The sequence below is a fragment of the Monodon monoceros genome, unplaced genomic scaffold, assembly GCF_005190385.1.
Source record: "Monodon monoceros isolate NGI ecotype Baffin Bay Population unplaced genomic scaffold, NGI_Narwhal_1 Super_Scaffold_12, whole genome shotgun sequence".
Lineage (NCBI taxonomy): Eukaryota > Metazoa > Chordata > Mammalia > Artiodactyla > Monodontidae > Monodon > Monodon monoceros.
In genome coordinates, this window is record NW_021703768.1 from 7358158 (window position 1) to 7372356 (window position 14199).

The following is a 14199-nucleotide window of genomic DNA, read 5'->3' on the forward strand; positions in this document are numbered from 1 at the left end:
TGTTAGCTAATGCTCTAGTGATAATCATTTCCCAACATATAAGTGTATCAAATCAACACATTGTACACCTTAAACTTATACAGTTTATATGTCAATTATGTCTAAATAGAACTGGAAAGAAAATAACTGAAAAATATGTCAAAAGGCACAAGCTGTCTGAAGAGGTCATTCCCACCCCTGACTCAGTTGGTTAAGAAAACTTATTAATGATGCATCTCCAATCATCGGAAAGGAATGGTGTATTTTTTAAATGACTGAGCTGTTTTAGAACTCTCCTGTCTGACCACAGCTCTGGTGGCCATTGCAAACAACCAGATCAGCCATCAGAAAATAGGTTTGTTTTGATGGCTGCTGAGTCTGAGCAGTGGAATACAGGAATTTTGGCTGAGCTGTCATCCTCACGCTTCATCACCAGCCAGCATCACCTGGCCAGGACCCAGCCACTGCACTGGTGACCTGGAGGGGAGGAGAGCTTGGAAGCAGAGGTCAGCAGGATGCTGTATGCCACTCAACTGAAAGGCCAGGAGGGAATAATCAGGAAAGTGGTACTAACACGTGCATCTCAGCAATTCCTTGCCCTATCTCCAGCCAGACTTAGAGAAAGATTTCCTGACAGGGCAGTTGGCTGTCTTTATTTTTCCCTTTGCATTTTAACCCCAGCATTTCCTTTCTGGGGTATTTTTGTTTTATTCGGACTGTGTCGTCTTCTGACATTGTAGTTGAGGTCTTGGTCCTGTGCTGAGCAAGGTACAGCAGATTCATCTTGCAGCAACATCAAGTTGGCCAAAACTTGAGCTTTTTGCATTGCTTGACATTGAAGATGGCTGAGGACTCAAAGGTTCCTTGTCGGCAAAGCGTTTCCTAACTTACTCACAGGGACAGCCAGAAGTAAACAGATTTCATCAGCGGCAGAGCAACGGGATCTCACGTTAAGAGGGAGGGCAGTAGCCATTGTCTCTTTGTGGGACTTTTCTTTATGAAACGTGGGCCTCAGGGGGTCAGGGTCCCAGAGGTCAGACTACTTTTGACCCCAGTGAATGACCTGGGAAGATCTGATTTTACTCAGTTCGTATATTGTTACCAACACAACAGAAACTAGGTTTCTTGAGGTACTTTTCTTCTTAGTAAATAGAGGCTTATGTCACCTAGAAAATAGAATGTTTTGAAATGTAATTATGTTTGTGTATACATGCCTGGACTGCATCCTCTCCTGAAAGCAATGAAAATGTCATTTTTGTGTCACGGAGCTGTTAGCCTTTAGGTTAGAGACCGGTTCACCAAGCAATTCCATATCCTTTGCCCAATTTGTTAGGTTTCTTTGTTCTCTTGGACTCTGGAAACTTGAGGGCCAGAATGATTGCTCCATTAACAGCCTCAGGGTGAGGGTCAGCTGTAAATTAGTGTGTGGCTACAGGCACATTTGGGTGTCTGTGTCTCCAGAACCCATTTTTAAGTATGAAAAATAGCCTATCTGGTCACATTTCGGCTAAAACTGTCAAGTTAAAAATCATAGAGTTAGAAACCTTCTCAGCTCTATTAGCTCTGTCTTCTGTACTTCATAACAGAGTGATAGCACAGCCCTAACGTGTGAAAATCCAAAGTGGATTTCATCCCTAAAACTTAAAGGGAAGGGAGAGAGAGAGAGACCTCAGACTAAGTTGCTGTCATTTTTATATAATGGCTGATACAATTGTTAATGTGTCAATTGTGTCACTTAAAAGAAGACATGCTGAGGTCCTAAGCCCCAGTAGCTGAGAATGTGACCTTATTTGGAAATAGGGTCATTGCACATGTAATTAGTTCAGATCAAGTCCTGCTGGAGTGGGGTGGGCCGTGATCCAATATGACTGGTGTCCTTTTAAGAAGATGGCCATGTGGAGACCGAGACACATGGGGGGAGGGGAGCGGGCACCACGTGATGATGAAGACAGACATTGGAGTGATACAGTGGCCAGCCGACCACCAAAGCCAGGACGGGGCAAGGAAGGATTTCTCTGCAGGTTTCAGAGGGAGCACAGCCCTGCCGGCACCTTGATTTCAGACTTCTGGCCTCCAGAACTATGAGATGATAAATTTCTGTTGTTTTAAGCCACCCAGTTTGTGGCACTTTGTTTCAGCAGTCCTGGGAGTTAGGAGTTTGGAATTAGCAGATATAAACTACTGTATATAAAATAAACAACAAGGTCCTACTATATAGCAAAGTGTCTTGTGTAACATATAATGGAAAAGATTGAGAAAAAATATATATATATGTATAACTGAATCATTTTACTGTGCACCTGAAACCAACACAGCATTGCAAATCAACCACACTTCAAAAAAAAAAGAAAAGTCCTGGGAAACTGATATGATCAACACAACTGACTAGACTCTGCCAGAAGACATCTTGGAATTTTATTCTCTCTGTCCCGATGTCCCCCCCATGCTACCCACTCCTTTTCCTCCCAGCCTCTCCTGCATACACACAAAGAGCAAGGAACCCAGGAATGGATCTGTGGATGGAGAAATTCATCCTTCAAGCTTCAGGAGCCCATCAGCCGTGGCCTGTGAGGGGCCCACGTGGGGGAGATGGACTCCAATTGGAATCAGCAGTTCTTTGGGGCTGGATGAATAAAAGAAGTTTTTGAGAAATCTAAATGAAAGCGAAGACAGCAGGTTACAGTTCTCCCTAGTTGACGGAGAACGTCAGAAGGAAAAAAGGCATCTGTGGACTGGTACCCAAGTCTATCCTACAGGCTGTGTTGTGCGTCATTATTTCTGAGGTCCATTTAGTTCTGTACTTTCCAGTGCACTGCCCGGTCCAGCAATGAGAGCCATTCCTAGTTTTGCTTCCCCCAAGTCCCCACCTACACCCACCACTATTCCTCATTAAGGCTCAAGAACTGGGAGATAGGTAGAGGTCATTTCCACCCCTAAAACTATGTTTAAATGTGTTAGCGTGAGGAGTCCCAGAAAAGTATTTTTCCCTCTATGTTGCTTGCATGTATTTTCTGTGTGATTATCTGAAAACTCAGCCAGCCCCTGAACTGCATAAAGAGGGTCTTACCTCCCACTCTCCATCAGTGAGAGGGACGGGAGATGGCTTTGTATATTTGGGGCATCTGGCCCCTTACCTGGGGATACACGTGGGACCTGAGTTCTGATTGGTTGCATTGATGAAGCTACTGTAAGATCCTGACCTTGGAGTTAACATTTTACTCTCAGTTTACTTTTATAGGGTGATGGGTAAAAGGGAGGGATGTCATAGCAGTTTCCTAGGATTCCTGGAATGGTAAAGTAATAGGATGTTCACGAAGCAACATGAAAATTAAAAACAGCCTGCACCAGCTTCTTACGCACTGTTGTCTATGTTGTACCACTTTTTTTTTTTTTTTTTTTTTTTAGCCATGCCGTGCAGCTTGTGAGATCTTAGTTCCCCAACCAAGGATCGAACCCGGGCCCTGGCAGGGAAGGCTCGGAGTCTTAACCACTGGACTGCCGGAGGATTCCCTGTACCAGTTTTATTAACTGGTCAATATCCTGTCAGTGTAGTCAGTATGCGGGAAAATGAGTTTAAAAGTCACTGGGGACTTCCCCAGAGGTCCAATGGTTAAGACTCTGTGCTTCCACTGCAGGGGGCATGGGTTCGATCCCTAGTCGGGGAACTAAGATCCTACATGCCGCACATGGTGTGGCCAAAAAAAGTTCCTAAAAGTCACTGGAGTTTGCACTGCTTATAAACATCTGCTCCCTGCAGTGACTTCAACTGTGCTATTAGACACAGCTGCCATGGGCTCAAAAAGGAACTTCATTTCTTAAAATCACTACTACTGAGACAGGAAAGTGACACTTGTCAGCTCACTTCATTCCCAGAGAGAAACTGGTAACCTCCTTATGGCTGTTGAGCTCAGATTTTTTCCAGCCACAGTTGGCTTGGTAGGAGGAAGGAACCCTGAGTACAAGCATAGCCTTTCTGGAGAGTTCTGAGGTCCTAAGCCCTTCAGCCACTGGGACTGGAGATTCTGTCTCCTCATTTCCGCAGGAATCTGCCTTTCTTTTGCACATGGATCTGTCATTCTGTTAATGAAATCCACCAACCTGCATTTTCTTATCTTTTTCTCAACCTTCCTCGCTCCATCCTCTTGTTTATCACTGTGTAGTTAATATGAAAAATCATGAGTACCATTTATGAAGCGCTTCCTGTATGTCAGGCTCTATGCCAGGTACATAAATATTTGACCTAGTGACCAAGACAGCCAGTAAGATGGGCACTGGTACCCACTTTGGCTGATGGGGAGAGTGAGGTTTAGAGGGGCTTATCCTAGGCCCCAAGCTCACTAGAGCAGGGGAGTCATGATTCCAACCAGGGTTACTTACTCCAAAGCCCATCTGCGCTCTTTAGTTCTTTATCCATTTCTCTTATTATCTCATCAGTCCTCGAACCTTCTATGGAGAAACAGGAAAATCTCAAAGCATATTCAACTCCCAAGCAGAAACTGATGACTTGATATTTATACTTGATTAAATACAGGCTATGCTGCTTATGTGACATGGCAGCCAAGCATAATCAACTTCTCAAGTCTCATTTACAGTTATGTGTGTGAAATAATCATTTGTCAGCTATGCAGGATTACCCTGGGGAATCAAGTCGATTTCTCCTTGTATGCTGTACAAGAACCAAAATCAGAACCTTTAAGTTGACACATAAAATTGACCACCACACCTGCCAACTAGGATGTGTGGGTGGTCATTGCCTAGAAGGTCATGGTGAGGATGGAGGGCCCAGCCAGCACAGCGAGAGTTGGTGGGGCAGTGGGCCAAGGGTTTCCATCTGTCTTATGTCTTTGTGATACAAAACCCCATGAAAGGAGGAATAAGGAGGGCCTGCCAGAAAGTTATATGAAAGTATATTATTCATATGTCAGAGTAGCTTATAGAAATAAAGTTCCCTACTTCATTTTTATATCTCCCATGATTATTAATTTCTAGCATACTGTCTCATTCTGCAAATAATTACTAAAAAATACAAGTCATATATCCAATTATCCAATTGATCCCAGAAATATAAAGAAAATATTATTAATATTCTGCTATTCATTTTATATTCGCTAGAGTTTGGTATAAAGTAAGAAATCTATATTCATTTGGAAGACTTTTTTCTTTTACAGAGCTCTTGAAATAAGGATTATTTTGCTTTCTTTTGATGCAATCTGGGCTTGCAAATATATTTGAAGTGTGTTGTGTGTGTGGTTGGTGTAGAATGTAGACAAGCACTAGAGATTGTGAAATTTGTTCATGCACGAATTCTACGTCCTGTATGTATGTTGTTTTGTTATATTGTTTTCATCTGTTTGTTTGTTTTTTAATAGACCAGGCATTTGGAAAGACCTAAAGACCATGGGCTCAGTGTCTCTCTTTATATTTTTCATCACACTGCTTGTTCTGGGCAGACAGGTAAGAAGTCTCTTACTTCTGTAACTTCTCTAAAGTGCTGTATTAATAATACATTGCTGACGTGCATTGCCATTGCTTTCATGCAAACAAATGTTGAAGCATCAGAATCATCTTATCACTTAAGAGAAAAGTAGGTAGCACAAGGTGTGTATGCTTGGCTATAGACACAAGAAAAAGGCCTCTCATTTTTTTTTTTTCCCTAAGAGGCAAATTTTGTGAACAGTTGAAGTGTGAATCAATGAATTTCCTGTTAAGTCTCAAAATAAATGTGTAGGTTTCTGTAAGCCTACAATGTATTCCCTCAATAGCTGACACTAATTGGAAAAAAAGTCCCCTTGCCTGGGGTTTTCATCTGCATTTCAAAACGTATAGCTTCTTTTTCTTTGAAGTGGGCATTAAATATCCCTGCTGTCACTTGCAATTATCCCTAGAAATATGGTCCCTTGTTCAAAAATTTTATTTTGTGATGCAAATGAAACATCCTCCTCGGGCTCTGTGCCTGCTTCTGGCCTCCCCGTGGAGCCTGTAGGTGCAGGACTTTTAAGGGCAATATTCTTTCTCTGCCTGCAAACAAGGACAATCACCCAAAGACTAAAGACTCATCCCACACCAGGTAGCTCTGCCTCAACCAAAGTTTGTTTTAAGTTCTTTGATGGATAGCATGAAACAAAGAAGTGATTTATGTGGAGATAACCAGGGAAGAGGCAATGCCAATTAAATTATATACACATCTCTAAACAGTTATCTGAGAGGCAAACTATCAGCTGGGGAGTTTGGGTCTGCCTTCCATTTCTCACCAGGAGGAAGCTGCTAATAATCGCACAGTCAGAGCAGAGACCAGATCTGTGACAGTCAGTCCAGCACCCGGGAATGCCATCCATTCTCTTCCATCTTCCCGGGGAAGTGCAAGGGGCATCCTTCCCTGGAGCTCACAGTGCAGCTCTCACCAATCTCCCTAGAGCTACGCTGTGGTCCTGATGCAGAGCTCAGAAGACCCCGGTCCCCCCATCACCCTCCCCACCTCTGTCCCCGGCACATGCTAGGTTCTGCATTCTTAGGCAGTTTCTCCTACTAGAATGATCACTCAGATTTCTTCACAGCAATATATTTTAATTACCTAGAATCAAATTGAATTCTCCCAACTTTTTTTATTGATCACTGAGATAATATACAGGCAATACCACTACACAAATGTTGTCGAATCCCTGCTCACTGATCAGTTACTCCCTAAATGATTTAAATAAAGAATCAAAAGTATGCAGTATTATGGCCAGGCATTCATTTAACATGATAGCGCTGGTACCGGTTTCCTTTCGTGTCGCTAGTGTAATGATAAGTAATATGTACATCTAGAGGCCTAAAGAGTAGTAATCCCTGCAGGATTAATTGTGTTCACAGTTACTCTTTAACTAGAACCAAGGATATACCAAGGTGAGCCGGAAGGCTGACCTTCAGTCCAAAATCATTAAGTGAATGATTTACTGAGGTCCCAAGTCTTCTGGGATAACAAGAACTGTGAAGCCTGTGACATAGTGCCTCTGCACACCCTTCCGGAAATACAACTGTATTATAAACAAATGTCTGATATTTGAAATAAGGTTGTCAAGTGTTGTAAGAATCCATGGCCTCAGAGTTACCTCTTTTCTGAATGTGTTTTAAATAATAGCACAGACTTTTTGCAACTTATCTTGTTATCATTTGTCCTAATGGCTCCCCTGACCCATGACCATCATTTTTGAAACGATGGCAATGTACTTGCTTTCTACGAAAATGACTATACTAAATATTGCTCTAGGCATCTCAGAAACCTTAGTGAAAACATAACACATCCTAGACAAGAGCGACAGTACAGTACCACTCTCTGTACTGAAATCTAGTTTGTGACAGAAACGCAAGGCAACTCAAGGGCCTCTTTTGACAAAGAAAGATCCCCTGTGTTTCACCCAGGTTTAAAGGGCAGCCCCCTGCCGTCAAGGGTCTGCATCCTAGGCGGGCTCATTCAGAGTATGGAACCGGGCAGTGGCAGCCTAGTGCCTGAGAGTGAGGCCGAGGTCCTCGTGCACGAGAGTTGAGGATCCCAGAGAAAGTGGAACCACATGCTGCCTGCGCCCCTGCCCAGAGACCACTTCTGTCCTCGCAGAAAGGTGTAAGCCCAGTTCCTCAGGTACTTTTCAGAACTAGACAGAGCACGGGACGCCCTCGAGGCTGTGATAGGATGTGAAACACAGCAGGCAGGGTCGCGGGGGTCCCAGACGTGGCCTGGACGCCCTCTCAAGACTCTTCCTGTTCTCTCTCCCATCACGCCAGAGCTCATGAAGACAAATTCCACATCTGAGTGGGATCTGGGCCCCTAAGCATTTGGGGAGTAGCCCTAGCCCCAGATGGAATCTGAGAGATGGGAGGTGATGTGAGGACTGGAGGTCATGGAGCAGGGCTGCTGTTCTAGTTGAAGTGTCACAAAGTCCTTAGAGCGCTTTCCCGCCCTGAGTCAGGGTCCCGGAGGAAGCAGCTCTCCCCACCCCTGGCTGGATCTCCTCACGCAGCCTCCCCGGGTCTCTGTGTCAAATCTCCCTCTCTTTTCTCCTGTAAGGACATCAGTCATTGGATTTACAGCCCACCCTAAATCCAGGATGATCCTTAAGTTCATTACATCTGCCGAGACCCTATTTCCAGAGAAGTCACAGACACAGATACCGGGGTTCGGACTTGGAACGATCTTTTTGGCGACATGATTAAGTCCATTACAACTGGTTTGGGATAAAAACATTTGTCTTCCTTTGGGGGACCACACATGAGTTTTTAAGGTCCTTGCGCCTCAAGGCAAGGGTTCTGCAGCAGACTGCACTGGTTGGGGAGGTGAGGGGGAAAGATTTGTCAGAAGGTCACTCTCAGTCCAATGTAGCTGGTCCCAAAGTGCTCCGATTCCTTTAGTAGGAGACTTAAAGAATGCTTGCACGTGGTACAGTAGCAGTCCCTCAGAAAACCTGAGTGACTCTTCACGAGCTTTACGAAAACCTTTCAAACTTACACGAATTGGGCTTGCTGCCTGCCTTAACTGGCTCCATGGCTTCATCTCATGTTTCATTTTTATCTGATCTTCGGTGTATACCTGTGTCTTCTCGATGCCACCACCGTAGATTGCTTCTGTTATTTTAGTTTAATACCGGCCACACCACTAGTTTATCCGCCCACAAAATATCTAAATAAATAATCTGTTCTCCAAGGGAGAGGCCTTCTCCAGTACGTGCATAGCATGATTTCTATAAACACAGAGTGTGGAAAATGTGTCAGTAATGTAAAACTTTAATATAAGCAGACTTTTAAACGATCTCTTTTGTAATCTTTTTAAAAAAATGTCTTGTTCTATGAGCTAAAAATAAGTGCCTCCCCAGAGGAGGAGAATTTTTGAATATATCATACCTAGTTTGAAGCAAACCTAATTTCAGTGAATGATCATTGTTCTTTCAGGTTTCAAATGGTGAATCATTTTTTGAAATTGCAGTCTGTGCATGAGAGGCCATTTACGTGTGTTTTATTTTGCTTCGTGCTGTCATGGGTATTGCTAAGCAAACCAATAAAACACACTCCCTCCATTTAGTTCTTCTTTGCATGTATCTGTCAATAATTACTATCTGTGCTGAAATACACTCTCTCTATTAGGCCCTTCTGTTACAGGAAGATTCATTCAAGGCTGTTTCATTATATTAAATTATATACATCAGAGCAGATACAAAATGATGACAAGCCAAAGAGACCCTGTGACAGTAAACGGGCCTCTCTATTTCTACAATGTTAATAACAGCTGATTTTTAAAAACATTGAATTTTAATACATTATAAAGCATGAACACATATGTTTTTTACTAGCAGGCACCATCTTAATTAAATTATATCAAAATGAACTTTTGTCTAAACATAATGTCATTCTGTCAGTACAGTGCAATCCCAAATGAAAAAACACATACTTTTCAATGTATACTTAATTACATAATTTGTAGTAGAGGAAAACTGATTTTCAGCTGTTAAAGGCAAACTGCCACAAATGAACACTATTATTTTTTAGATGCGAATCATGAAACAATGCGCTCTCTCTACTAAAATATTTTCCATTTTTCTTTTATTCATTATTTATATTCTATCACAGCTCTTTTCAAAAAATAATTCAAGCCACCATTTATTAACATGACTATGTAAGAAGCTTTCATGTCATTTTTGTCTTTCAAGGCTTCAGTATAGCTATTTTCTCTGTTTCTGAGGCTGGTTCTTTCCCAAATTTGCATTTTGGATATCCATGTTGGAGGGTGAAATGAGAGACATCTGGGGGCAACTGAGGGGTTGGTAGGGAGGGTGACAATTCCATTTGGGGGGGGTTCTTTTTTAGGTTTGTTTCATTCTTTTTATTTTCTCTTTAAAACCTCCACTCTCTGGCAGGACAAGATGCCTATTGTTTCTTTACCTCTGTGTCCTCTTGTAACAGAATGAATATTACTGTAGGTTAGACTTCTTATGGAAGAACAAGTTCAAAAAAGAGCGAGAGGAGATAGAAACCATGGAGAACTTGAACCGCGTGCTGCTGGAGAACGTGCTCCCTGCACACGTGGCTGAGCACTTCCTGGCCAGGAGCCTGAAGAATGAGGTCAGAGAGACTGGGCTGAAGGGGAGAGGCTGGGCTGGTGGAGAGAGGCGGGGCCGATGGGGAGAGGCTGGGCTGATGGGGAGAGGTGGGGTTGATGGGGAGAGGCTGGGTTGATGGGGAGAGGTGGGGCTGATGGGGAGGGGCGGGGCTGGTGAAGAGAGGCGGGGTTGATGGGGAGAGGCGGGGCTGCTAGCCAGGGAAGGGCGTGGGCTGGTGAGGGCCAAAATCTCCCGGCAGTGACCTAGAGGCCTGTGGCACTTCAAACATGTCAGTGTTCAAAATACTCGACATTGGCCTGAACGTGTCCATTTTCAAGAGTATATTGACTGGCCGTATAGAGATCGACTGAGAATAGTGAGTTAGACTCGCCTATGAACATCTTAGCATGAAGTTGATTCATTCTTCCTAGTTTTTCTTCCCCAATCATGTAAAGTTCTGAACGTACAATATGAGGCACTGGGGTTCCAAATATGTCACAAAAGGGGTCACCACCCTCTGCCTAGTGTGGGAGGACGCTTCCTTACCAGCGTGCCATCAAGGCCAAATCAAGAAGCAAAATCACACCATGCATCCCACACTCCACTGTTCCATGGCTCATGACTTCCCTGAGAGCCTTTTAAGGGTCTTAGAATTTCAAAGATATGAGATAGAATTTAGGAGTTAGCCACACAAGGACAGATCAAAGACTTGAGACCATCCATTTGAATGGATAGAAAAGGGAATTTTCGTGGAGCATCTAAAGGAATGGATATTTAACTAGAGTTGAAGAGATTGGCATGTTGTTTCAATGCTGAAATGGCTTATGAAATAAAATGTCATGAATTTTCTTTAATGTAACTAAATTACAAGAGTCAGCAGATGTATCTACAGTGGAACTCTGTTAATTTAAGAAACATGCATTTGAGCACCCACTGAGTGAATGACCTGTGTTTGGTGCTGTGGAGTTTCAGAGATGTATGAGGTGCAACCCCCGTTCTCAGGAAATGTTCAGCGAGGATTGGGAATGGATGAGGGATCCGGAAACCTGTAGATGGATGAACTCGTTAATAGATAAGCTGAACTTTGATGACACTGGTGCACAGAGCAGCCAAGTGAGAAGGCTTGGAACGGTATTTATCTGTAACATATTTAAAGTTGACATGGAGAAGAAAGTGCCAGGTGGTGGGCAGGGACTGGACCTTATCACTCTGGTTTTTCTGGAAGCATGCTAGGCATGGTGAGCCAGTCCAGGGGCCCCAGCAGGTCCCACCATTCACTTCTCTATTTCTTCTCCTGGTGTTTTCTGCTTTCAGTAGGTTATTCAGCAACTTATTTACCTCTTGGTCACAGACAGTGAAATCATTACATCTATTAAAAAGGAACCATCTGTTTTCATTAGCAGTTTAAGAGCTTGTTTGTGTCTATATGTCTAGCTGTCAATTCAGGTTATAAATTCATCTGTTGCCCCTGCCCTGGGTCAGGCTGGTGCTGGGCCTGGTTACAGAGATGAACCGGCCCAGGAGGGGACAGAATCCTATTGTCTCCAAAGGTGCTAACTGCGTAAATGCAGGAGTCCAGAAAGTCCACCACTGTGAGCAAGTGACTTCTGAACCAGAAAAGAAAGTGCTAGAAACTGGCAGAGAGATGCAGGCTGTAGAGGGGGAGAAAAAGACCATTCCAGGCTTCAAGGGGCTACTTCTGTCCAGATGACAGGACAGTGCTTCGTTCAAGACCTTAAAAGGCCCCGGGTTCAGCCCTACAGCACTTGGTGGCCTCTTCTGTCCCCTCCTGACGTCTCCCTAGGCCAGACCAGGGGAATCGTCTGTTCTCTCTATCCATTCCTGTTTGCTTGACTTATTCTAAGCAGGCCTCTGAACACAGTTGCCCCTTTGGAAATCATAAGGAAAAGCAGATGGGGATGTAGAGTGAAACCCACAGGTGGACAGCATGGGCTTGAACCTTTGTTCCAACATTGTCTGTCATGGTAATGTGAGCTACTTCCTCAGCCTGAGCCCGTCTCCCCATGAGTCAAAGGGGAATTGTGCTTTACTTTGCACAATTCTTAGGTAGAGTGTGGGATGTTACATATCACACTGAGCATCCATCCCTCCAGCTGAGGTGGGCATTTGATAGAGCAGGACCCGGAGTCCCACATCCATGCAGGTGGGACATACCTGGTGGGCAGGCAGCACCAAAGCACCAATGGACTCATCCACTTACCGAGTGGCCCTACTGTGTGCCAGGCCAGTGACCCTTCTACAACTAGCACGTCATGGGTGCTCCCAAGATGGGGGTGACATTTCCCTCCAAGTTTCCTCATCAGTGCTGCGAGTTTAAGAACACACACAGCGTCTTCTACAGCCTTCAGCGCCCACGTGGGGTCTGTGAGGAAGGCTGCAGCATCAGGGCAGCACCGCCCGGTGGGCTTGAACCCTTTAACAGGCACCACCTCACTGCGCCGGCAGTTTGGGAACTTTTCCGAGACAAAGTAGGAATCAGCGCGTTTCGTTGAAATCAGATCTGGATTCTGTTGCCTCATTTGTCAGATCAAGAAGGTGAATTCCTTGGGGGCCTCGTCCATGGCCACATCACGCCTGTGTGTGCATGTGAACCTGACTTAGGCGCTAAAATGATTTCCCCCGCAGACAGTCAGCACCCATTCACCAAGCTCCCAGCTTATTCCTTCATTCAGGAAACACACCCCTGACCCAGGCAGCCTCATCTTCCCATAGGAAAATGAACAGGAGCTCAGTTCCAAAGCTTTTCAAACGCTTACTGCCACAAACAGCTCCAGGTTCCCTTATTGCATATTAGAGGTCTCCGGTTTTCGCTTAGGAACCCCAATACCCTGGACATCATTAGATTTGCACTTTCTAGCTGCTGACCTCACATTGCTCAGGAGGGTAGAGCGACACACACTGAATCTTAAATCGGGAGCATCAGACCGATGAGACCGTCCTTGAAACGATCTCTTCATTCTGCACAACTGTGGGCTGCAAAAGTCTCTGCATTTCATCAGACAACACAGAACTCCCCTGGGCTGTGACTTTCCAGATTTTACTGCCAGTTTTTGCTGGTTAGGTTAAATATTTGGGGAGGGGAGGGAGCTACTCAAGCAGCCACTGTAACTGTTGGAGATTAAAAAATTACAGCGGGCCCCATCGGGCAGCCTGCGGTCAGGGCAGCCTGACGTCTGCTCAGCGGGACAGAGATGCCGCCCAGTCGCTGCTCAAGATCAGATCGGTGGTGAAGGAGAGTCTGTTGCTCTGGTCCTCACAGGGAATCCTGAGTGCAGAAGAGAAGCCCCATAAAGGGTCTGAAGGAGAAGGACAGCCCCTAGCCCCCTGCCTAAAGGTTCTGAGGGCTCCCACCATGAGTCGCAGAAAGGACGGTTTTGTTTTTGGGGTTTTTTTCCAAAATGCTTATAACCAGGTTATTACCAAGAGACTCCTTTGAGTGCATGGCAGGCTTCTGCCCCATCCCTCTGACTTCCCGACAGGCTGGATGCCTACCTTCTGTCACAGTCAGCCCTTCCTGTCCCCTGGGCAAAAGAACCCACTTCCCTGACCTGGGGATGTGGCATCCTAATCTTGTGACCCCAGGCCAGGCAGGCTGAGATGTTTGACCTCCTCTGTTTAATAGCGTGGACATGGTCCAGGCTGCTGGCCCCCCTCACTGTCAGGGCCGTATAGATGCGCCCTGCATGCACGCACGCGTGCGCTCTTTACCTCTCTCTCTCTCTCTCTCTCTCTCTCTCTCTCTCTCTCTCTCCCTCTCTCCCTCTCTCCCTCTCTCCCTCTCTCCCTCTCTCCCTCCCCCTGTCTCCTTCCCTAATGCCTCTGTGAGGGAAAGTTCTGCCCATCGTCAAACACGCGGATCCTGGAAGAGGATTATTTCTGGAGGATTCCAGACCCAAACTGGGCGTGACAGAGCACAGTCAACGCTGGGACAAGAAGGGCTCCTGGACCCCGGCCAGCTTTCCTTACTCACTGGGCCCTGCTTGGCCATTGAGAGCAAAGCGATTGTCCCGGGCCTGGCACTTCTTAGTTGTGGGACCTCGGGCTCCATCCTCACAGAGGCTATAACTAATTTCAAAAGCGATAATTCATGCTAAACTTTTAGAGCAGTGCCTGGCATTCAGGAAACACTCAA

At 45.1% G+C, this 14199-nt stretch overlaps 1 protein-coding gene across 2 annotated transcripts in view; it reads left to right on the top strand.

Annotated features, from left to right (window-relative positions):
- Window positions 1-14199, top strand: part of ADCY2 (adenylate cyclase 2) — a 433385-nt gene that overhangs the window by 389726 nt on the left and 29460 nt on the right. For both annotated transcript variants that reach the window (XM_029217111.1, XM_029217112.1), the window contains exons 19-20: window positions 5349-5433; window positions 9910-10068. In XM_029217111.1, coding sequence (XP_029072944.1) covers window positions 5349-5433; window positions 9910-10068 — 244 coding nt within the window. The remainder of the gene's footprint in view (window positions 1-5348; window positions 5434-9909; window positions 10069-14199) is intronic.